Source organism: Crinia signifera, chromosome 2 (assembly GCF_055691185.1).
Source record: "Crinia signifera chromosome 2, ASM5569118v1, whole genome shotgun sequence".
Taxonomy (NCBI): domain Eukaryota; kingdom Metazoa; phylum Chordata; class Amphibia; order Anura; family Myobatrachidae; genus Crinia; species Crinia signifera.
Genome location: NC_139218.1, coordinates 226899923 through 226926855, shown reverse-complemented (window position 1 = coordinate 226926855; position 26933 = coordinate 226899923). Strand labels below are relative to the sequence as shown.

Sequence of the window (26933 nt, the reverse complement as noted above, 5' to 3'; positions counted from 1 at the left end):
TGAGCTAGGAATATTTCCAGTGATCCAACGATTGCTCCAACAGGAAATCCTAGTTAGAACTTCCAGCACGGCCAATAGTCCCATTTTTCCTGTGAAAAAGAGCGGGGGGAGGGGCTACAGACTAGTGCAGGATTTGAGAGGGGTAAACAAGGTAGTTGAGAGCCAATTCCCCGTAGTGCCAAACCCAGCTGTCATCCTCATGCAAATCCCACCTCACTGTACCCATTTCACAGTCATTGACTTGTGTTCAGCATTCTTCTCCGTCCCTTTGCATCCTGACAGCCAGTATCTGTTCGCCTTTACTTACAGAGGAGTACAGTATACCTGGACACGACTCCCCCAAGGGTTCATAGACAGCCCCAGCATCTTCTCCCAGGCCTTGCATGATTGTCTGCAATCCTTTCAACCCATGAGCGGTTCGATACTGATACAATATGTCGACGACTTATTGTTGTGTTCTGAGTCACTGGAGTCATCAGTGGATGACACTAGACAGCTACTGATGCATCTCTCAGAGACAGGACATAAAGTATCAAAGGATAAACTGCAATTATGCCAGATCAGGGTTAAGTATCTGGGTCACTGCCTTACCCAAGGGCTGAGACACCTCACCGACGACAGAATCCAAGCGATTCAGAACATGGTACTGCCACAGACCCAACATCAGATCCGTACGTTCTTAGGCATGTGTGGATACTGTCGCAATTGGATCCCAGGATTCTCTATTCTGGCATTACCACTGCAAGAGATGGTTTCCTCAACTAAGCCTGATCGGGTCTCTCATACTGAGGAATCTGAGCTGGCTTTCGAGGAACTAAAGGTGAGCCTAACAAAGGCCCCAGCACTGGGAATGCCAGATTATGGGAAACCCTTTGAACTGTACGGAACTGAATCAGGTGGGTGTGCGGCAGGAGTGCTTGTACAAAAACATGGTGATGCCAACCGACCAATAGCGTACTACAGTGGCCAGCTGGACACAGTAGCACGCTCACTCCCAACTTGCTTACGAAGTGTGGCTGCAATAGCACAACTAGTAAGTAAGAGTGAGGACGTAGTGCTGGGACACGATTTAACTGTTCATGCTCCCCATGCTGTCTCTGCTCTCCTAAATTCTGCCCAAACACGTCATGTGTCCTCGGCACGGTTCACTAAGTGGGAACTGGCGCTGATGGCCCCAGTAAATATTACCATCAAAAGATGCAACACACTAAACCCAGCCACATTTCTTCCTCATGTGCCCTCCAAGGCACAAAGGGTGGAGGGTGATGGAAATGTTGCTGAATATGGTAAAGCAGAGTTTAGTGAGAGTGAGGACAAACATGATTGCATGACCTACCTGAATCAGACCTTCACAGCACGTCCTGACATAAGCGACAGCCCATTAAGTGAGGTAGACATAACCTTATTCACAGATGGTAGCTGTCATAGACAGACGGAGACAGGAGAGCTTTGCACAGGCTACGCGGTAGTAGATGGAGAAGGTATTGTGGAAGCTGAACCCTTAGGACCACCTCACTCAGCGCAAGTAGCGGAACTGGTGGCACTGACCAGAGCATGTGAACTGGCTAAAGGGAAATCAGTGAACATATATACCGACTCCAGATATGCTTTCGGAGTAGTCCATGATTTTGGAGCCCTATGGCGCCTCCGAAATTTCATGACAGCGGCTGGCACACCAGTGGCGCATGCGACGTACATTAGGAGACTTCTGGGAGCTATCCAGCTTCCAGACAGAGTGGCTGTTATCAAGTGCAAAGCTCACACATCAGAGAAAGACCCGGTGTCACTTGGTAACAGCCGCGCTGATGAGGCAGCGAAAAGGGCCGCATGCCCTGTAAATATTTTCACCCATCCCACCAACCTTTGTACACTGAACATGGTATCCACATCCAAACTGATAGACATGCAGAATTTGTGTTCCCCACAGGAAAGAGCAGTATGGAAGTCGAAGGGATGTGGCCAAGAGTCCACCGGACTTTGGAGAGATGGACAGGGGAAACCAGTGGCCCCCAGAGCATACCTTCCTAGTCTAGCCGAGGCGGCCCATGGGCTGACACATCTTGGGAAGGAAGGTATGTGCAAGCTGGTAAAGGCCTACTGGTGTGCACCAGGGTTCGCTTCTCAAGCAGGTAGAGTGGCAATGTCATGCCTCACCTGTTTGAGGAAGAACGTTGGAAAAGCCATCCCAACAGAGCCATCCCACATCCCTCCTACAGAAGGCCCTTTCCAGGTAATACAAATCGACTTCATACAGTTACCACCCTGTAGAAATTTGAAATATGTATTGGTTTGTGTTGACATGTTTTCCAGCTGGGTGGAGGCTTTTCCCGCTGCCTCCAACACTGCTACCTTTACAGCAAAGAAAATATGTCAGGAGTTTGTCTGTAGATATGGTATCCCAAAGGTCATTGAGAGTGACAGAGGCACTCATTTCACAGGAGAGGTCTTCCAAATCATGTGTAAACTCCTGGGGATTAATAGTAAACTTCATACTCCATATCGTCCCCAAGCGAGCGCCAAAGTTGAGAGAATGAATGGTACTATTAAGAACAAATTGGGTAAAGTTATGGCTGAAACAGGGTTGTTATGGCCAGAGGCACTGCCTATTGTGTTGTATAGCATTAGGACCACTCCCAGGACTCCGCTCAACCTGTCCCCCTTCGAGATACTGTTTGGTCGGCAGCCACACATCATGATAGACCCACAGGATGATCTAAAATGTAATAATGAGCTAACTGTACAGTATATCCTAAAGCTAAACAAACAGCTAAGGGAGCAACAAAAGCAGCTGAATTTTCTGAACCCTGATATGCCTACCGAAAATTGTCATAATCTTAAACCAGGAGACTTTGTTATGATCCGAAATTTCTTACGCTCAGGTTGTTTGATAGACCGTTGGGAAGGACCGTACCAAGTTTTGTTGACCAGCACTACATCGATTAAAGTCGCAGAGAGAGAGACTTGGATACATTCGTCCCACTGCAAGAAAGCCAGTAACCCAGAATCCCAGTGTGCAGAGAGCGAGAGAGAAGAAGTGTCGCTAGAAGCATTGTTTCGGGAACACTGAGAAGCAGCCAAGGTCGAGCAACCTGAGTGAACAAAGGTCTAAGAGCAGAGCAAAATAAAAGTCTCCTGGGTAGAGATGATGGAAGGACTCCAAGCAAAAGGTTCACAGTTATGCATATATGTCTTTGTTTTCTTTCTGTGTTCTTTCTTTCATCCAAAAATACTTGGTGGCTGCCACATTCTAGAGCGATCGGAGCGGAGTCCTGACAGTGTAATAATGGACCCAGATATGGGTGAGGTAGAATCCCTAAACCAGCTTGACACTTTGCCCATGACAGGAGAAGATAAAAGGTATGAGGAAAACGTAGTTCAAGGGCTATGTGATGATTTATTGTCTGGTGAGTACTGTGTCTGTAGGTATTGTCAACCTAAAATGGAAGAAGGATGCATCCAGCGATGTCAGTCGACCAGTAAGGCAACTACCGGCCAACATCCTTTGAGTGATTACCACTCATTAGTGGGTAAGGTTTTAAACCAAACAGAATGCTGGGTGTGTTCTCAAGTATTACATAAAAGGAGTAGTGTAGGCCTAGTCCCATACCCGCTTAATATTTCAGAGATAAGCGTATTAAACAAGGGGAGGCCATTGGATAAGAGATACCTGTATACCAGGTCCCCTAGTCTTAGATTACACCCATACCAAGTGGATAAATCCCTGGTATGTATGAACTTCTCAAGTTCCAGAACAATTGGTACTTGGGAAGTGACATGGCAAAACCAGACAATAACTTACTCCCAGCGTCCAGATGGAGAGCCCATAGATAAAGAATTATTGTTAAAAATCCGAACCAGTGGAAGACACTATAAATATGTTTACACGGTGAAGAAAAGTAAAATGATGGCCGGCAGAGTATCAGCCGGCTACTGTAATATGACCCTACAGCCAGAAACATGTGAGGAACGAGTCAGGGAGCAGGGGACGGGGATGTTCTTATGGATAATGTGTGACAAGATAATGAAATACTCTGTCCCTTATTTTCTCCCTGACAATGTTTATTATATTTGTGGTAGAAGGGCGTACAAATGGCTCTCCATGAACTACGTTGGTATTTGTTATCTAGGCAGAGTGTTACCGGAAGTGATGACCCTCACACACGATGAGATGATAAACGTACACAGAGGTATTTCTCCTCCTTACACTCATACCCATTATGACCAAATCCATAAAAGGGATTTAACAATAAGAAAAGAACCCCTAGCTTCTGAAATGATACACGAGTCGTTCGGTATCCAATTCCTCATTGCATTAGATATCACCCATACCGCCAGAGGAGTTATCAATTTTAAGTATATACAAGCATTAGCAAGCTTGGTAGATAACATCACTGAGATTTATGATGACACCTTTAGATACACTGGGAAGGAGTTACAAGCGTATAAAAGAGAGCTAGTTCAACATCGAATGGTGTTGAACTATCTGACAGCGATGACAGGAGGATATTGTGTCACCCTCTCTACACAGTTTGGGGTGAAATGTTGTACTTATATCACCAACAATACTGAAGACCCAGAAGAAATCATCGATCACCGGATGGATGAGATTCTTCAGCTTAAATGGGAATTTAGAAGGGAACATAATATCAGCCTGGCAGAAATAGGTAACAAAGTTAGCGAATGGACCTCCTGGTTGAATCCAATGCACTGGTTCTCTGGTTTAGGAGAATGGGCGCAGGGGATCATAGCTAGCATAGGAAAACTCCTTCTCTGTATCGGTGGTGCCATCATAGTCTTTGTGCTATTGTTCAAATGTTTAAAGGTGGTGACCCGGGGAAAGGCAAAACGTACCGAAATCATGAGTGTAAGAACGAGAGATACAGAGGAAGACCAGGGTTTGGTATATGACCCTAAAATCGAAACCACCTCCCTTTAAAGAAACCATATTTGTGAACGTGTATATGTTGTAACCGCCCCTGTTTTTATTTTTATCCCAACATTGTACATTATCCTTCGTGACCCTGAGTAGATTGTTCGATAAATGCGGCCCATCGTTTATCCATGATCCTGGATCGGCCGAGAGCAGATGGTTTACTCCCCTTATATGTTTATTTCATGTATCCCAATTTCTCTGTTTGGATTATGAATTTCTGTATTGTCGTGTGAAATGTTTTGTAATGTAACAGTTTTATATTTACTGTTAAAGGGTGGACTGTGGAAGTCTAGGTACACACACGCCATTTTGTGATAGTATGGCCGCCATTTTGGTTCGCAGAGTTGCGCAAATAAAGTTTCCATACCCGAGTATGCGTGACAATGTGGACCGGAAGAGTAGACATACTATCACATATAAATTCATAATAACACACTTACACGAAATGAAATATAGTTAAAAGGTTTAGAACGCCACACATAGCTTAGTTAGCCCTGCACACACCTGTCTATAGGCCCTTATTCAGATTGAAGCGGTACGGCCCGCATGCGGCCGTACCGCCGATGTTTTCTCTCTGCACATGCGCAGAGGTCACTCTGCGCATGTGCAGGGGAAATCTCCGTTTAAAAAAATTAGACGCCGCAAAGGGGGCGTATAGGGGCGTGAGGGGCTTCAGTCCCTCATTTCCCTATGTATACGCCCCGCGTTTCATGGGCGTTCCCATGCAAACGCGGGGCGTACGCATGGTAATGAGGGCATGACGCCACTCATGGGGGCGGAAAGCTGACGTCGGCGGATGTCAGCTTTCAGCCCCCATACAAGCTACCACACGGACGATTGTCCGTGTGGTCTCAGCTTGCGGGAGCTGCCGCGGCGTGCGGCCCTGCCTTCGATGGTCGTCGACCATCGAATGCAGGGGGCAGCTCCCACCATGGTGGAGGCGTACGCCTCCACCATTTTCGTGCGGATCGCCAGCCGTCCGTGTACGGACGGCCGTGGCGATCCGTAGCGTGGGCGGGGATTCGTCTGGTGCGGTCGGAGCCGCATATGCGGCTCGACCGCACCAACCAGAATAAGGGCCTATATCGTGTTTAGTACCGTTCCGTTCAGCTCATTATGCGAAGTATTCCGGTCATTGCGAATATTTCGCAATGTACACTGTCCGATAGTTATGGACATAATCCATATCCCAGAGACAGTTTCTGTTGTAAGTAGTTAACAAAGGAAACTAGATAAAACCGGTTCTTATCCTTGCTGACGCCGAAACCACCGAACAAAGGACTCTTAAAGTTCACTCCCCTGCACCTGGTCAGACCAGGTACAGCGTCTAACCTCCAATCACAGTGGACCGGACATATGATCTCTGACCAATGAGAATGGCCTTTGACCTCACCTTTCTGACCCTATAAGATAGGCGACCCGGAGCAGGCTCGGTCACTTCGGCACAACTAACTTCCCTGGACCTCCCTACCGGACTATCGCTCATTCCTGAACGATAGTGAGCTCTGACCGGACGGCGCTTCGCATACTAGAGTGAGACGGGTAACGGTTGCATTTCACGGTATTTATCCTTGTAGTATTGTTGGCTGATTGTGTTTTGTATTATTGCATTCTTTCCCCTTAGCAGAGTTTGTTAGTTATTCATTGTTAGTATATTGTATCACTTGTTATACCTGTTTATTCTTATTTCTGTAACCCCCTTTTGTCCATTAGGGACTTTAATACAACCTTTTATATGGAGTTCTAACCTCCTTACTTCTATTAAGTGGTCGTGTCTGGTTATTCGCATAATAGCGATAAGGTACATTGCGGACTCTGTCCTTTAAAGTATATTCGCAGAATTAGAGACAAAGTCCTGCGAAGGGATCTCTTATCAAGGTATTGGTTCTTAAGTGTATAACATACAATTAAAAGGTACGCTACGCTGCGCTACGTTTTGTTCGCACGTAGCTAGGTATAAAGGGTAAGCAGGTTACGGACACATTACGTAATCTGCGCTTTTCACATATTGTATCTCTGGTAATAATCAAATCGTCATTAACATAATATTCACAGGGAATCTAAGTACAGAAGAACTGACCTAAAATATATTATTTACCTTAAGGAATGATTCCATTGATTTTGAAGCCAAGGAGTTGCTTCTGAATAATGTATTTGGCTCATCTGTGGTAATACAAACATTCATTTTAAAATGGAATACATTCATTTTAAAATTCAAATATCAAATATGAACAGATGAATATTATATATATATATATATATATATATAGGTCTATCTATAGATCTATCTATAGATCTATAGATAGATCTATATATATATAGGTCTATCTATAGATCTATCTATAGATCTATAGATAGATCTATATATATATATATATATATATATATATATAAAAAAAGTCCAGGAGGGAGCAGCACAACCTTAACACCTTGTAGAGCCGGTGCCATCCAATTCCCCTCAGGGACACCAAACAAACGACCAGGAGGCGGCACTCGATCAAAGGAGCAGTCAGGAGACAAATATCTCGTAATCAACGTTTCGAACTTTTAATTCAGTTCTTCATCAGGATATAAAAACATTAACACACAGTAAGCATATTTATACATACCACCATAAGTGCATACCGAATCAGCAGACTCCTTCCGTCCCGCCATAGACGTGACGTCATCAACGCCCGCCGCGCCTCAACAGCGCGTCAGTGCGTCAGCGTCATCACGTTGAGCGGGGCGTCGGAGCCGGCAACAGGTTGTTATAGCAACCATAATACAAAAGACGCGTATAAGCGAAAATACAATTAGAGATTGCCGTGCAGCTAAAAAAAGCATTGAAGTGCATCCAATTGTGGATAAGTGACATGATCATATAAAAAAACAAAAAACACATCTAGAAAATACATAAAAAAAGAAGAAGGTATATACAGTAGAGAATACATACTTCATGTAGATGTCATAGAGGCAAGTATCAAATCAGTTAATAGATCGCGTAATATAACGTTGATCATTAATCATAGCCAAGTGACACCATACATAAAACAACACTTTACATCAGCTAGAATGCCCTTTAATCACACTAATCGGATATGGCATACATTGAAATCCGGGAGCAAAACAGAAACTAAATATTATTGAATAGGTGTAGGATGCAAAGTGAAACCTCGCAAATACACGTCATTCTAAATCACAAAAAGCAATGAAGACCCCTGTGTTCATTGAGCCCGTTGGGGGCAATGGTATTTAAACGTTGGATCCATTGTGCCTCGCATTGTAATAGCTTAAGAGAGCGGTTACCTCGTCGCAAGGATGCAGGAATATGGTCAATGACCATGTATCGGAGCATGGGTATTGTATGTCTGGCTTCCAGAAAGTGTCGGGCGACCGGCTGGTCGCTCGACCCCTTTTCTAATGCCATTTTAATGGAGTGTCTATGTCCTGCCATGCGTTCCCTAAGGGTACGATCTGTTTTCCCAATATAATTAAGGGAGCATGGACAAGAAATCATATATACAATAAAGCGGGTGGTACATGTGACTCTGTGCCTCAAAAAGAAACGTTTACCACTAAAGGGATGACAAAAGGAATCACCAGTGATCAAAGCTCTGCATGTAATGCAGTTGAGACACCTGAAACAGCCAGGGCGTGTGCCCAGAAATTGTTCGCTGCCAGATGTTTGAAGTTTGGCTATGTCAATCTTGACCACCATGTCACGTACACTCCTGCCACGAGTGTAACATGGCATGATGGCTGTGTCAGACAATTTAAGTGAATTATCCATCTGTATAAGGGGCCAGAGTTTCTTGGTGGTGGCACTGACATCAGTGCTGGCCACATTAAAGTGGTTAACCCATGGCAAACGTTTCCTCTCTGAGGTTTTTTGATTGTAAATCAAAAGTGATTCCCTATCTTTAGATAGTGCTTTAAGTTTGGCCTCTTGCAGCAGATCCGCACCATAGCCCCTCTCCAAGAATTTGAGGACCATGATGTCAATCTGCTGCTCAGCCAAAGACTCCGTGCTACAAATCCGTTTGGCACGGAGGAACTGGGAATACGGTAAGCTGAATTTGCATGTGTTAGGATGGCAACTGGTGGCATGCAAGATTGTATTACGGTCCGTTGGTTTAGTAAAGACCGAGGTCACCACTTCACCCTCACATATGGTCAATGAGACATCCAAAAAATTGACTGTCTCAGTATCCATAGTATAAGTGAATTTGACAGGACTACAGGTACCATTGTGTTCATTAATAACTTTAACAAATGCATCCTTGGGACCACTCCAAATGATAAACAGATCATCGATATAGCGTGAATAAAAAAAGATATTACACGCTATATCGGGATTACAAAAGAATACATCGCGTTCTACTCCAATCATGAACGCGTTGGCGTACGAGGGGGCAAAATTGCTCCCCATCGCACAACCAACGAGTTGCAGATGGAAGGATTTGTCATACATAAAATAATTATGTGTGAGGACCAATTCCAACAATGCAAGTATAAAATCCACGTCAGGGCCCACATAGTGGGTATTACCACTCAACAAATTCCTGACAGCCGCTAGACCAGCCCCATTCGGGATAATGGTATATAGGCTGGTAATGTCTACACTGCATAAATAACTCCCTGTGGGTACCAAAGGCATACCTCTAAGTCTATTTAGGAAGGCAGTGGTGTCAAGCAAATGGCCTTCAGAGGCTCTTATGTACGGCTGCATTAAAGCATCAATGTATGTAGATACATTCTGGAAAAGGGAGCCCCGGGCGCTGATAATGGGGCGTCCGGGAGGGGTGGTAAGGCATTTATGTATCTTCGGCAGAGTGTAGAGTAGCGGAACTACTGGATCTGTGACCAGCAGTGCCGCACTCAGCTCTGCCGAGATAGTACCATCGGATACAGCATTATCAAGTACATTTTTCAATTTTTGAGCAAACTCGATAGTGGGATCGCGGGCAATGGGTCTATAAACTGTGGTATCGGACAATTGTCTGGATACCTCACGTTTATAGTCCTCCAAATTCTGGATTGCTATAACAACCTGTTGCCGGCTCCGACGCCCCGCTCAACGTGATGACGCTGACGCACTGACGCGCTGTTGAGGCGCGGCGGGCGTTGATGACGTCACGTCTATGGCGGGACGGAAGGAGTCTGCTGATTCGGTATGCACTTATGGTGGTATGTATAAATATGCTTACTGTGTGTTAATGTTTTTATATCCTGATGAAGAACTGAATTAAAAGTTCGAAACGTTGATTACGAGATATTTGTCTCCTGACTGCTCCTTTGATCGAGTGCCGCCTCCTGGTCGTTTATATATATATATATATATATACATATAAATATACATACAAAAACTGTGTGAAGTAGCACTCACGTTAAGTGTCAATCATCAGCTGGTGCTTTCTTTCATGGTCCCAGTCAGGCAGGCACATGTATATAACAGTCCACAGGTAGCACTCAGCAAATAAATGGATCAAGATGCAGTAGTTTTAAAGATCAACGTTGCAAATAGATTTCAAATTAAAATAGGATCCTGAAGATGAATAAAGTCTATTCGATACGTTGATTTTTAAAAACTACTGCATCTTGATCCATTTATTTGCTGAGTGCTACCTGTGAACTGCTACATAATATATATATATATATATATATATATATATATATATAATCTGGTTGCGATAAAGCGGCACTGGAAGTCTTGTGAAATCTTTTAATGCTGGTTCAAAAGATACACGATGTCCGACGTTTCGGGGATCAACCGTCCCCTTTTTCAAGGTGTGTGACACACCTTGAAAAAGGGGACGGTTGATCCCCGAAACGTCGGACATCGTGTATGTTTTGAACCAGCATTAAAAGATTTCACAAGACTTCCAGTGCCGCTTTATCGCAACCAGATTGTATCCACTTACTAAAGGAGGGCACGGAAGCAGCTGCAGCCATAGCAGGAGTGCCGGACCATCAACAAGTATATATATATATATATAGAAAGGATAGTGGCCCCGATAATGCGCTGAGGAGAGCAGCACCTCTATAGTACCCTGCTGTTAGTAAAGTTACGGGTAGAGAAGAGATAGATAAAAAGAATAGGAGTGCGCTAAATGTACCACTTCGTGGCTATACATACAATAAATAAACAGTAATTTTCATAAAAAACAGGTAAGCATTTATTGACGGTTTATCCAACAGTAAAAAAAATTTGCATTTGTTCGGAGTTTTTTTCAGAAAGATGCCATATAAATTGTAGATCCGCGGCCCAACGCGTTTCGTCCCTTCTCTGTATCTCTGTATCACGGGGTCTCCTGGAGACCCCGTGATACCTGGTTTAGACTTTTTAAGAAACTGCATTTATTGTGAACAGAGAGATATCCCACTATATATATGTGTGAATGCACTATTGATGTTGGAGACCACCTCTTCATCCCAATGGCTGTATAGACACACCCGCTAGAACCTGCTAGAACCTGAAGAATACCACAGTATTATTGATTCCTCAGTTGATCTATGCAAATTCTTCAGCTGATCAATGCAAATTCATCTTCCGGTCATATAAAAAAAGACCACATTCATTTTGAGACGGTAGAAACCTTTCATTGTGGACAGAGCATTTTTAGCCTGAGAAATTTATTTACCATAATAGGCAATTCCTATAAAAGCATAAAGAGATAAAATATTTATTATCCCACCTACTGACTGCGTAGGAGATTTCTCCTTATTAGATTGATTCATTTGCCCCTGATGAAGTCCTAAGGGACGAAACGCATTGGGCCGCGGATCTACAATTTATATGGCATCTTTCTGAAAAAATCTCCGAACAAATGCAAAATTTTTTTACTGTTGGATAAACCGTCAATAAATGCTTACCTGTTTTTTATGAAAATTACTGTTTATTTATTGTATGTATAGCCACGAAGTGGTACATTTAGCGCACCCCTATTCTTTATATATATATATATATATATATATATATATATATATATATATATAATCCAAGGGTTTCTCCGGGGAGAAAATAGGCACTCTCCTAAGTAAAGTCATAAACTTGTTGTAATCCAAGTATTTTGATTTATTAGTCATCCAATAAGTTGGTACAATATATTGAGCTCAATGATACTCCGACGTTTCGGTCCAATATAGGCGGACCTTTATCAAGGAGCATGAGTCAGCATCCATGGTGTCCTCCTGCAGTAGGAGGTTTTCCAACATACTTCATGTTGCCCCATCGATGATTATGTGTACTTTGCTGACTCATGCTCCTTGATAAAGGTCCGCCTATATTGGACCGAAACGTCGGAGTATCATTGAGCACAATATATTGTACCAACTTATTGGATGACTAATAAATCAAAATACTTGGATTACAACAAGTTTATGACTTTACTTAGGAGAGTGCCTATTTTCTCCCCGGAGAAACCCTTGGATTGTACTAAGGTGTTCATACTTGAAATGAACTCCCTTTAGGCACCCCGCCCGCTGCTACTATTACACACCCCGTGCGAGTGCGGTCTTCCACAGAATCTATATATATATATATATATACACACACACACACACCCTTTTTATGTATATAGATTTAAATGCAAAGAAGCATGGATCATAACTTTCCACTATACTTTTTTGGAAACACAAATTATGCTTTTATGGAACCACTGTTACTATAAGAAACACATTTGCTTTTTGTAGTCTGTAACCGCTTTGATAGAACACTCCGAAGATGTCATCTGCATTTCAAAGTTTAACTAAACTCTCAAAACAAAGGTCCTGAAAGTATGCAATATATGCTCCTATTCATACAAGATAAAAATACACACACTTAAGATAATATTATAATGATCAGAACTTCATTTTGTGTAATTTTAGATAGCAGACTGCTTTGTGAGCAATAAGTACAGGTTGAGTGTCCCGTATCCAAAATGCTCGGGACCAGGAGAATTTTGGATAACGGATTATTCCGTATTTCGGAATATTTTAATATTTCTATGATGTATTTTGAAGTATCTTGCATTTATGCTGTATAAACACATAATATACACACAAATATATTTTATTACCACATAAAATACACACAAACATATTTTAATTGTTCAAAAAACAAGGTTTCAAAATGTGAAACAAAATGTGTGTACTATCTCAGCACTGAATTTGAATGCCAAGCAATCATTGTCTTGCACATATATAGTGCCAGTTACATATCATGTCCCCAGTGATGCTGTTACATATGTCCCCAGTGAGTTTTTAGCAAAAAAAAATTTTTTTTTCACTTTCTGGAATGTCCGTATTTCGGAATAATTCGGATAACGGATATTCGGATACGGGATACTCGACCTGTACTAGAACCATAGCCCAGGTTCAGGTACTGCTGCTTTAAAATCAGTTAGCGTCTACTACATCTAGGGGTGTGCAGCATATACGGAAAAGAGAACAACGCCTTACGCTGACACTTTGGGACCACCCCTTTCATTCATTCAACCATGTCCACTAAACTCATTTCCATTTTTATTAAATTGGGAGGAAGACATCAGGAAATGTGTCTTCGTAGTAAGGTGCAAATTGCATACCGCTTAGAGAAAATGTAACATTAGTGGCATTATGGACAATTAGACATAATTTGGAACAATTTTAGTACAAGCAACTGCAAGTGCCTAGAATCCCTATACAATATGTAAATAATTGATGCTTGTGAATAAGGAGAAAACTTACTGCTTGACTATTTATAGGACTGTCAAAGCGTTTATTCAGCAAAACAGATGTGGCCACCTACACCTATAATCAAATCGCACCAACTACTGTAGCCCTGTTTAGTGCTCCATGGACAGGAAAATGCTTAATATTATATTTAAAGAACACTATAAACATACTACAATGCAAAACTGAGGAAACAATAAAGCAAAAGGAAAAAAAGGCAAGTACTATATGGGTTATTTGTTCCATGCATCATTATGTTTAATCTGTTATGGTGCCCACACACGCACCGATTTCAGTGCTATGCGATTTTGGCTGTACAATGGTTCTTTACAATTTTTCTGCCAGAATTAATCATGACCCGATGCGATGGTTATTTTGCTGTCTGCGATGCGATGCTGTGCGATTTAAGCACATTTTTTCACTTGATTTTTCTGAACTTTATTTTGTTCTAGTTCACATGTTTTAAACCTGCAATAAAGTTGTTGATAACAATTTGTATGTTGAAAAAAAGTAGTCTGAGGTACTTTATTTCCCCAAAAAAAAAGCATCGTTTAGCATTGGCTCGTATGCCTGTATAATGCTGAGCCCGATGCTATGCGATAATGTCCAAAAAAGTACCGGCTGCACATACTTTTTTGGACATCCAAAATCGGTCCCCGGGAACGCGCATAGCAAAGCATCTCGTCGCACACGCCGCCCGAAAACACCCCGATAATTGTACGCACGATGCGTTTTGTACAAAACGCATTCTATAATCGGTGCGTGTGTGGGCTGCATAACTTTATACAATTAAAAAAATATACGATTAAAAAAAACTGATCCTAATGACCTAGTACACTATAAGCCAAGTAATATGCAATATTGAGGAAAAAGGATGAGTGTATAATGATACGCCTGAATAATTTGTACACTTGGTCATATACATAATCAGCTTAACTCTTATCAAAAAGAACAAAAAAAAAAACTCTTCACAAACAAAAAAAATATCAAATGTCTTCGTCTTCTGAATAGTACAAAATGGTGGAACCTCCTGTGATTATCTTGCTCCTGAAATGGGTAAGACTAATGGTGGTATTCTATGCGGATTCCGACTGACAGAACATCCAAACAGTCGGAATCCCAGGCCATTTTAACTCAGCTAGACAGGCTGGTGAATGTCGGAAAGTGTGCGTGTCGGCGAAAACGGACATGGATTGTCAAAAAGCAGCCATGAATTTGACAATCTGTGGCCGTTTCTAAAAAAACAGATCCGACTTGTTTTAAAGTTGGAATTTGACTTCAATGCTGTCGGGAAACGGCAGTATTGAATAGGCAGCGGATGCTATTTCCCCTGTCAGAAATAGCGGACGGCATTGAATACCCCCCTAGTCCGGTCTTCAAAGTAAACCCTACTTACTTGTTTTGTCAAGCTCGAGCCTGAAGAGCAAATCCAGAAATTCCTTTGCCAGTCCTTGTCCTAAGAAGATCTTAACAAGGTTGGTGGCCACTTCCTGTCTGCATTCAGCAGATGTGGTCTCATCTATTAGAGTTATTAAATGTCCACTTTTTTCCTATAAGAATAAACAACATTTTCAAAATGTACAAGCTATTACAAGAGATAATATATATTTTCAGTTCTCATTTTTAAACCATAGTCAAAAGTTTAATGCCATTAAAGAGCAAATAAATAATGTCTCTTTAAATTGATCATTTTATGCTCATAAATGAACCAGATATTGGCCCTTATTCTGGTTGGTGCGGCCAGAGCCGCACACGGGGCTCCGGCCGCACAAACCAATCCCCGCCCACCCTACGGATCGCCACGGCCGTCCGTACACGGACGGCTGGCGATCCGCATAAAAATGGTGGAGGCTACGCCTCCACCATGGTGGGAGCTGCCCCCTGCATTCGATGGTCGTCGACCATCGAAGGCAGGTCCGCACGCCGCGGCAGCTCCCGCAAGCTGAGACCACACGGACAATCGTCCGTGTGGTAGCTTGTATGGGGGCTGAAAGCTGACATCCGGCGACGTCAGCTTTCCGCCCCCATGAGTTGCGTCATGGCCTCATTACCATGCATACGCCCCGCGTTTGCATGGGAACGCCCATGAAACGCGGGGCGTACACATAGGGAAATGAGGGCATGATGCCTCTCACGCCCCTATACGCCCCCTTTGCGGCGGACGAAATACGTCTGCGGCGAAGGGGGCTGCACATGCGCAGATTCACCTCTGCGCATGTGCAGAGTAAAAACATCGGCGGTACGGCCGCACGCGGGCCGTACCGATCCGATTACAATAAGGGCCATTGACAGGTTCAAAAGGTCAACAGGTAAAAAATAATAGTGCATAAGGTCGACGGGCACAAAAAGCAGACATGACCATGGTCAGCACACATTCTTTGTGTTAACTATTTCTATGTCGAACTTATGACCCCTTTTGTACCTGTCAAGCTTTTCTACTGACTACATTTCCATGATTGCATTAGAAAAGAGACATTTAAGGGAGACATGCCTAACATGTACAACTATATCAGAGGGCAATACTGAGTCTAAACTATCAAGCAACCTCTTTACTCTAAGGTCGGAAACTAGGACAAGGGGGCATGCATTCAGACTAGAGGAGAGAAGATTGCTTGGAAGGTAAGATTTTGTATGGTATGGGCGTTAAAGGTAGAAGAGGTGGTGATGGCAGACACATAGAACACATTTAAAAGAAGATTGATGAACATCTACTGGAACATAACATCCATGGGTACAACTAATCACTATTTAGACATAGTTGGAACAGATAGTAATTCTAAAATGGGGATATTACATCTAGTCTATCTGCATAAGGATGAACTTGATGGATGTCTTTTTTCAACCTCAACTACTATGTAACTATGACTCTCAGCACGCATATTTTTTGTGTTAAATTAATGGGGTAAAACTGATTACACTTTAGTACAGTAAAGTGTCCCCATCTGGGGGGGGGGGGGGGGGTAGAATATGGGAGAAGTGCTGATTTGGAACACCCTTTTGCTCAGTGATCTACTCTCGGCAGACAACCTCTCCATACACATTTTCTAAAATACTCTCCTTTATCCCTGGCACCTGGTACCGCATCCTTGTCACCTGCCTTCCTTAGATTTTTTTTTGTCTGGCACCCTGTCTGCGGTAACCACCTACTTGTCACTTGATACACTATCATACCATGATGCCTAGCATTGTCTCATTCTGTCTACTAAAACCATTTCATCTTTCATTGGCAACCTGTCCAATTTGATCCCCCCCTTTCCCCCCTAGAATGCAGTTCTTGGGGTCCCTCTTCTTTGTAACCACTACCTGGAATAATGCACACAGATATCCCATCCCATTCCCTTTGCTCTCTGACCCTTTCACCTGTACCAAGACTCTCTACTTTGGGACACTACACTCAGTAACTTCCTCCCACAACTTTTTCTCTGCTCTGGGAGAATATCCCATGACATATTAGTCTTGCTTCTGTTCAAACTGATTTTATTTCTGTATGGTAAATTTGTTCACTAAGACAGTGTCCAAATACAAAAAATTAAATAAAAGAAATCAGCTTTAAATTATCTAGAAACAAAAATAAAATTAAAATGATTAACATGAAAAAATTATACTTTCGAATAAAACAATGCATTTCCTGCTTGTTTTGTATTACCTTGTGAGATGCTTTAACCTCCTGACACAACAATTGCACCAGAGGTCTATAGTAATCTGATGGTAATACAGTCTCATCTCGGAGTCGCACTTGAAGTTGCAGGGAACCAAGATTTCCCCTAAATGGAGGAACACAAAGAACAGGCTGATCTGTTTATTATATGGGAGTGATCTACATTCTATTTGCATTATATAGTCATTGCTGCCCTGTCTATCTAGGTTTCGATTTGTGCTGTCACGGGAGCACGCATTGGGATCGCAAGGTAAAAAACCTGTGCGATCTGCATGCGATTTTGACTATATAGTAAATATATAGACTATATAGTATAGTAGCTTCGGGCGCGGTGGCTCGCTGCGCTCGCCACACTATATAAAATCAACTCCATGCGTAGTTGGATAGTAGGGGTATGAAAAAATGAGGTGCATTTAACATGGGAGCCCAGATAATACATAAGTACCGGGGGTTGCAATTAGGCCCACACTCCCCAAAAGGCCCCGTCACCATACTCTAGCAGCAGGGACCACTCACAGGAAGGAGATCATGTACATCTAGTGCCAAAGGTAGGCAGAATCACCAAGATCTAGGATGAAAATAGTTTCCATGACAGGAACCAGAGTCCCTAGGAAGCACTGGCCTTCAGAATGACTGTAGAAGTTGGTGATCTCTTCCCAACTGTGGGAATCGCACCATGGGCACTGCCGAGAACCGGGGTGCCACAGCCACTGAGACAAATTTAGGATTGCATCCATGAACGGGAGCTGTAATAGCGTGTGTTATGGAGTCAGAAGAGAGCAGCACTGAGTTGCTGGAGACTGGAGGATGCTTGGAAGAGTCAGAGATTGCCACCAGAGATTGCCAGTCATACATCGGACAGGTAAGAGACAGGATGCTTTACAGACTATTAAATTAATGCAGATTACAGAAGTGAATTAGATCCTTCTATTTACTCTAAATACATTTGAAAGCACGTACATGTGCTATAGCAAAAAACCTAATGTGCTCCCTCAGCAGTTTCTATACTAGCCATCAGATTCTAAAATTCTGACATGTTCTTGGTTGAACACATTTTTCAGGTGACTCATTAGTAAATGTATGTACGCTATTTCCAAAACTGGGTCACTGGAAAATAATGTGGTTTTAATCTTTAAAAATCACGTCACAATTGCGCTGGAACAAACCATTGTCACATATATACACAATTCAATATACCATTGTAAGTCATACTATAAAATAACAGCTTTTTGTGAAAATAGGCTATAAGTGTAGAACAACTGGTGTTGAACTCACTCTTCCACGTTTGCTTTGGACTTCCCAGGGCTTAGTCTGAACCATCCTTCTTCCTGTAAATCTTTTTGAAGCCCATTTAAGTTGATCACCACCTAAAAAAAAGAACAGTTATTTGTCAAAAACACAGGTGCCATTCTTGTCTTTAAAGTCAAGGTGAACTTCACTAAAGCAAGATTTGGGCAACCATGCAAGAAAGATGTAGGTTGCCTATTTCATTTATTACAACAGTGATAACAATATGTAACAAAGCGTACCTTTCACATGGTATTCCCCACCTCAGTGGTGTCCTCTGCTCAGCTGCTACCAGCCTAACACTGACAGTGGTGGACTGCTGATTAATAAGCCTGCAAGATGGCTGACTACACATGTATTGTGCTTCCACCATTGCCAGATTTTCCACCAGGCACGTGCCTAGGGAAAAGGCTCCCATTTGCATCAGAGCAGGTACTGATCAAGTCACAGGTAAGGAGTTACGCTGGGTGTCAGGGAACAGAAGGGTCGCTGGTGCAAGAGTGCTCGAATCATGCCTTGTAAATGATTGGATCTTTAATAAAACCTTTGAGTTTGGCCAGCACCCTGCACGGCCACCGCACTCTGAATCTATTACATCTGGTCATGATCTTACTTCTGGGGGGACCTCTGCATCTCTGGAGAGCAGCTTACCCTGTGCATCTACAGATGGACTAACATTATGGAGCCAATTTTTCAGCAATTATACTTTTGTCTGACAGAAATGAAGAGACAGCAGTGGGTGTCCCTCTTAGCAATCTCATGCCATCACTGTTCCATGCCTTCCACCTCATAGGTATCTAAAACCCTATCTGTCCCACGCCCACTCCATGCATCATGCACCATCATGCCCACTATAAACATCCTGTGCCTACTATCAGGGTTGCCATGAGCAACATTAGTGAGGTATCCGGACAGGCTGCAAGGCTGTATCACTGATACTTAATTATTTAAAGCTAAAATGTATAGTTCTACTGCACTGACCCAAGGAAGGAAGATAGGTGCATTGCCACCCTTTCTGGTGGTCAAGGAAGCCTGGATAATGCTCCTATTTAGTTCTTCCATTTGCCCAGCAGGCATAATAGGGGTGCAGCTTGTGTGTGGACGCTACAGTTATGGCCAATACACACGACATTCCAGTTATAGACAAAACACCTCATATTCCAGTTATAGACAACATACATCCTACTCTAGTAATGGACAGAACACAGCAGACTCCAGGTATGGCCAAAATGCTCCACACTTCATTCATGGACAGTATTCATCAGACTCCAGTTGTGGACAACACACACCATACTCCAGTTATGGACAACACAACCAACTTACCAGTTACAGACAGAATGCATCACACTCCAGTTATCTGTAGTGTAGAGTGTGTTGTCCATATCTGGAGCATGGGATGTGTTGTCCATAACTGTAGTGTAGGGTGTGTTGTCCATTTTGTGGTGCCGCATGTACACAGCATTGCCAATCCCCAGGGAAACCACCATGCACATATATGACATAAGTATGTTTATATGTGCTAAGCAGTCCATCTTTGCATAACATGGTCTGCGCAACAGCCCAGGGTGTTGCCATAAGGCTCGACCAAGCCATGGTCTGTCTCTGTTCTGCCCCTGAGGCAAGCTGGCTACAGCGCTCTGTAGTGGAGTACAGAGGCAATGCAGCCTCATTCTAAACATGTATTTTACCTCCGTGGTTCACATTTATAAACATCATATTTTGGGGTTTATTGGTGCTCTAAGTTTTGTATTTACCTCACTATTACAATTCTTTATGTATGGTCTCATAGGATCAGAAGAGTGAATACCTCTTTATACATGGAGTACTGATATAATACAGCATACAGTACATTCAGGGGAGGAAAGAAAATAGCATCATTACTGACAATAAATATGACTCCATTTTCTATAGCTATTATAGGAATATGAGAGGCCTACTCTATGCTGCTAAAGTACAAAAGCAGGAACAAAGTACTGAGACATCACTGGCTGCAGTGGCGCCGGAACGGGGGGGGCGAGGGGGCAGCTTGCCCCCCCCCAAATTACTGAGGCGCTAACAGGCCTGTAAGTGTGGCGGTACGGGGTAGTACGGCGTACCGCTAAGATATATTCTGCCGGTACCCCGTACCGCCATAAAACACTAATACGGAAATGCTACCACTGCGCATGCGCAGGATAGCGTGATAGCGGTCCCGGGAGTCTCCAAAGCCGCGGTAGTCTGACTGACTGCGGCGGCAGAAGAGGAGGAGGAGAACATGGCTGTGACGCCACGCAGCCTGACTCAGGACCGCGGAGGGGAGTCAGCCGTAGCATACTTTGGCAGCAGCCGCAACTGACTCCGGGAGGACGGCGGGACATGTGACAGGGCGCCCAGTGCTGGTAGGCTGGATGGATGCAAATTAATGTAAGTCTCCTCTTACGCTCCTCTGTCTCCTCCCAATGAAGGCTGGGGGCTGCAGCTGCTGCTCAGTCACAGAAGTCTTGTGGGGGCATATGTGTTGCACTGTGGGGTCATATATGGCACTGTGGGGGCATATCTGGCACTGGGGGCATACCTAACACTGTGGGTTCATATACTGTGGGGGCATACTTAGCACTGTGGGGGCATATGTGTGGCATGTAGGGGCATATGTGTAGCACTGTGGGGGCATATCTGGCACTGGGGGCATACCTAACACTGTGGGTTCATATACTGTGGGGGCATACTTAGCACTGTGGGGGCATATGTGTGGCATGTAGGGGCATATGTGTAGCACTGTGGGGGCATATCTGGCACTGGGGGCATACCTAACACTGTGGGTTCATATCTGGCACTGTGGGGCATACTTAGCACTGTGGGGGCATATGTGTGGCATGTAGGGGCATATGTGTAGCACTGTGGGGGCATATCTGGCACTGGGGGCATACCTAACACTGTGGGTTCATATCTGGCACTGTGGGGCATACTTAGCACTGTGGGGGCATATGTGTGGCATGTAGGGGCATATGTGTGGCACTGTGGGGGCATATCTAGCACTGGGGGCATACCTAGCACTGTGGGGGCATATCTGGCACTGTGGGGGCATACTTAGCACTGTGGGGGCATATGTGTGGCATGTAGGGGCATATGTGTGGCACTGTGGGGGCATATCTGGCACTGGGGGCGTCCACAGTGATTGGCGGGCGTGATGCGGGCCGTAGGGAGGGAGACTGGTCGCGTGGATCAGTGCATGGGCGGGAGCCGCGGGAGCATCCTACAACAGCCGCAGCAGCAGCCATCACGCTGTGCTGCCACAACTAAAACTTAAAGGTAAATGCTGCTCCTCTCACCCTCCCTTCCCCAGTGACTGACAGATCCAGGGGTTGTCATTTACCCCTGGATTCACACCCAAACAGGTTTATGTAATTATGTCTGATTATCATAATCAGACATAATCACATAAATCTGTTTGGGGGTGACACTGCCACTTTTTCCACTTTTTAGGAGTAAATGACAACCCCTGGATTAATGTCAGTCCTGGTGTCTCTGGCCACATGTATATGCCGCTGCCCGGTGTATAATGCCCACGTGTATATGCCGCTGCCCGGTGTATAATGCCCACGTGTATATGCCGCTGCCCTGTGTATAATGCCCATGCGTAAATGCCGCTGCCTTGTGTATAATGCCCACGCATATATGCCGCTGCCCTGTGTATAATGCCCATGCATATATGCCGCTGTCCTGTGTATAATGCCCACGTGTATATGCCGCTGCCAGTGTGTATAGTGCCCCGGGGTAACATATAGCAATTTAGGGGGCGCCAAAATGAGATTATATCTTGCCCCCCCCAACCTAAAAACGTTCCAGCGCCCCTGACTGGCTGCCAAATCATATTCCTATTTGTGATCATTTAAATAAATTGATGTGCCTCACTGAGCTCATTCTGTTCCACAGATAGGCACTTATATCACATGCCTCTCCCACTCTAGCTTTATAATTGCTGGGGGTGATTGCTGGTATTTATGTCGTTATAACCCAATGTAGGATGAGCACCATGCAACTACTTTACTGACAGACTATGCCACATTTCATATAGGGCAGCTTTTCCCTTCCCTTTCACTCATCCTCATGTTTCACAGACTTTCATTTCTACCATTACAGTAAATGGAACAAGGCCTGTTTGCTAATTTATTTACATAGAAATGCACACTAATAATAATTATGAGCTATCCCATGGCTAACATCCCATGGGATGTTATAAATAGTGGCAACAATCTGAATAATGTGAACAAGGGCAGTAGAAATGCCAAATAAATGTGATTAGCGGGCATAGCAGGATATAATAAACTCATAAAACATAACAAATATAAATTGTGAAAGTCAAACAATACTCAGAAAACACAATAAATGTAGCGGTAGAGGGAGGGCAGGTTGCTAAAATGTATAGCTGTACAAATGTAGAAAGATGGCTAAAGAACAGAAATGTAACAAATAATGAAAAAAAGAACAACACAAAATAAACTGTATAAAGGCTTGGAAGTCCTTGTGAAAAACAAATTGGTGAGGATGGTTTGGCAAAGCAGCAGCAATGATCCCAAAGCTTAAGGAATTGATGAGATTTGGAGATGAAATAAGAGGAATTGTCTCCTTTGCAGCCAAGTGCCAGAACTGGGTGCCACAACTGGGGAGAGAGGGAAGAGAGCAGGTGTGACATCAAAAAAACAATTCCTGCTCAGGGGCAGCCTGCATCTCCCAGGCCCCCAGACTGATGGAAACGGGGGTTTGGAGGCTCAGACTTTTTAACGGCCTCTGCATTGGGTGTCGAAAGGGTGACGCCACTGAGTCAAGTGCAACCTGATCGAGAAACAAGAATCTTCCTATGGGAGGCACCAAAAAATGTGCCTCCCACTGGGATTCACAATGAGGTACGACAAACTCAGTTAAGAGGAGGAAGTTGTGAAGAGATCATACCCATTTGTAAAGGTCTACAGTAACAGAGGGGGTCAAATTAATTCAGAGGGTGGGACTGAACCAAGCAGTTGTAAAAAAATCTCTCAGCTGGAGGTATTCAAACACATTAACTTCTAAAAATGATTGCATGTCACTGAAGGACATGCAGCTAGTGCCATCCAGCACATCAAACACAAACCGGACACCCCTAGGTACCCAGAGAGTAGAGAAAGACAAGGACAAAAGTATAATTTTTTAAAAATTTTATGTGGGTCATGCGCCGCAATTGCAGCAGCCACTGTTATTCATTTCTGTGTGGGTTTTGTGCTTCCCAGATCAGCACTCCAGGTTTTGGCTGATCCACCTTGCCTTGTTTCCATGCATACCTTAGTCTTTGGGTGTGGCTGCCTCCTAAGCCACTGGGTATATGGGTATGCTCCTAGTACTAAACTTTGCCATTTAAATTCCTGTGGTACTCTTATTATACTCCTTGTTCCTGGTGATTTTTATGTTCCCAGAGAGTCTCAGAGTTACTAGCAAACTACTGTCTGAGTTCAGTTTATTCCAGCCTGTGTATCTAGGACCTCAGAGCAGCAGCGGTGTCCTAGATTGCTCTAGCCTGTGTCTGAGTATTCCAGCAAGCACACCTGCTGGGTGTCCTGTGAGATCTAGAGATGGGCAAACCGTTTCATTAAGCTGAGCCGGGATCCGGCGGATCTCTCGACGGAGATGCACGGATCTTTTAGACGAGTCCTCGACTCACTTTAAAAAAAAAGGGGGGGGGGGAAATATACATGACCGAGTAAAAACACTGATCGATGGCTGGGTGCAGAATCGCCATCGATGGCAACCATCGATGGCGTCTGCACCGATGGCCATCCCTGGCAGCAGCAGCTAATCTTTCTATCACTTGTAGTCACAGCACTGTACTCAGTCTCCAGAGGTAGTACATCTCAGCTGCCACAGGTGGCAGCACTGAGATCAGGAAAATGCATTGTAATGGAAAACGAAACTGAAACGGATCACCTTTTTGGGAACGGCGGCTCGCTCGTTCTTGAATGGGATCCATTCAAAAGATCCGTTTTGTTCGCGAACGACCCATCTCTAGTGAGATCCTGCCTGTGTCAGAGAATCACTGCATCCAGTGTGTGAGATCTTGCCTGTGACCAGCTTCTGCCCAGAGTGTGAGTACAAGTGGCTTCCCCACACATTGTGGTGGAAGTCGGACCTTTCATTACAATCTGCCATTGGTATTCTCACAGCGTCAGCTGGAGCCATAGCTCTTGTCCTGAGACAGAGTCATGGAGGCATTTAGGGCACAGGCCTAATCACATGCTAACTTGCCTGGTTTCTTGTTTGTTTGTCTCACGGCAGATGCCAGAGATATTGGTCTAGCCTTGCGACAGTGTCGCTTATGTGGTTAGGTTGCAAACCTATCCGCAATACCTTGGTTATAGTTCTTGTTAGGTTTATTGCAATGGATTTGCATTATAGCTGTAAAGGCCGCAAATCCTGTATTTAGCTCCTGTTTGCAAGGTTGCATGCTCTAGTTTATGTTCATGTGCAGAGCCTAGTTTATCTTTGTGTTACCTAGTCAGTTTATCCTCTTACTAGTACCCTGACTCGGTTGGGACTTTGTGTCACCGCGAAAGACCAGGTGACATCCGAGTACAGGGAGGAGCTAGTCTGCCTGGAAAGGTGGCTATTAGTTGAAAATTCTAAGACCTGCGCAGGTGCCAGTAGACTCAGGGTATAGTAATGGAGTCAGGGTCCGGCTCAAGTGCTGCTGATTTGGCTCCACCACCTCAGCCAAAGAAGCACAATTCAGGCTGTAATCAACCCAGATTATCATAACAATGTGATTCAGAAATGTGCAGAAACCAATACAGTGCATGCATTAAAGAATCCTTTATGATGGTTTACTTATTCCAACTATAAGAATTATCTTACCTTTCCCAGGAAGTCATTTTTACTGACAAGATCCCAGTCCCAAACCTCAATTGTTAACTTTTCAGCAAAAGACTCATCCAAATCAAACTCAAACATTTCATTCCATCGGGGATAGCAAGACTTCTTCACTACCTGTTAAAACAGAGATCTTCTAATGACTAAACATTTATTAAAACAGATATCCTGTGTTAGGATTACATCAGTTCTCAGTAAAGGTAATTTTCAATAAATTTATCTTATCCTTATAAACACATTCATAGATACAAGGCCACATCCCATTGTTTGCACAACCCCAACAAAATCAATTTACACCTGAAATAGTTTCATTGCAAATATTTAAAAGTCTTTCCTACTTAAGGTGGGTACACACTAGATGATTTTCTTTATCAAAATGCACAACAATGATATATGGTAATGACATTTTCATGTATTTCATCCAGTGTGTACAGATGTAGCCCCTGCCATCCTTGACGGACAGGGGCCACACCGAACTGGGACACGCGTGAGTCTCACACGCACGCGCGTCCCAGTCTCTTGGTGGGGACGCTGCGTGTCCCTGCCCGGACACGCAGGCAGGGTTAGGGGGGCGCTCGGGCGGCGAGGGGTACCTGCGGCGACAGCAGGGGAGGTGGCGGGGACCGAAGGCAGGCCTCGTTAAACGTATAAATGCCAGCCCCTGCAAAGATGGGCCAAGCTTCATCTGTACGCACTATATTGTTAGCGATGTTCTCTGTCATCTGTACATGCAGCTCAATCTGAGGATATCGTCAACAACATCTATGTTCCTGAATGCTGCTACTTACTGTATCTTTTGCAAAATTGAACAATTTGTTCGCACTATGGGACTAATTCAGGTTGGATCACTATATAGAAAAAACGCAGTGAAGGAGAGAATAAACGGCCATTTGGATCACCCATTTGGATTGCACTTTTGAGCACCTCAGCACTCTTTGACCATACCAGCCCTAGATCTATAATAATTGCCTGCCTGAACACTCAGGATCTGTACCATCCATTTCCAGAATCTGGCACTTGTTTGCACATCTATCCCCACTGTGGTAATTCATGACTGCCTCCCAGGAGAGGGACAAGCCACCAGATTAAAAAGGTGCCTAGGACCACGCAAGGTCCATAAGACTATATGGAACACTTCATGACCAGGGCATTATAGGAACAGACGCTCTGCTCTTAATACAAGTGTACTACTTACACTATCCTCATATGGGTGAATGATAATTGCCATTTCTATGCTACATTTGTTTTCAACAAGTGATATTACATACACCAACATTTATCTATCTCTGGCCCCTTCTTTTATTTAAAAAGCTCCATAGATTCTATAGTGTTAAGCCCTAAACACACTAGAGGACATTGTAAAAGATATCGCTCAGGGAAAAAAAATTAAAAATAAAAATAAACGGGAGAAAAAAGCGATTAAAGATCTCATGAAAGATATATCATAATAAAAAAAAGATGGATGAAGGAGGGGGCCTGGTTATTCAGGAAAGGGTGGAATATTTG

General features: G+C 43.7%; 1 protein-coding gene across 2 annotated transcripts in view; it reads right to left on the bottom strand.

Annotated features, from left to right (window-relative positions):
- LOC146060574 (ras GTPase-activating protein 4-like) overlaps nt 1-26933 on the bottom strand; it is a 141822-nt gene that overhangs the window by 36432 nt on the left and 78457 nt on the right. For both annotated transcript variants that reach the window (XM_083173938.1, XM_083173939.1), the window contains exons 7-11: nt 25413-25544; nt 18543-18634; nt 17256-17373; nt 15006-15159; nt 7032-7096 (exon numbers count right to left, since the gene is read on the bottom strand). In XM_083173938.1, the coding sequence (XP_083030064.1) occupies nt 7032-7096; nt 15006-15159; nt 17256-17373; nt 18543-18634; nt 25413-25544 (561 nt within the window). The remainder of the gene's footprint in view (nt 1-7031; nt 7097-15005; nt 15160-17255; nt 17374-18542; nt 18635-25412; nt 25545-26933) is intronic.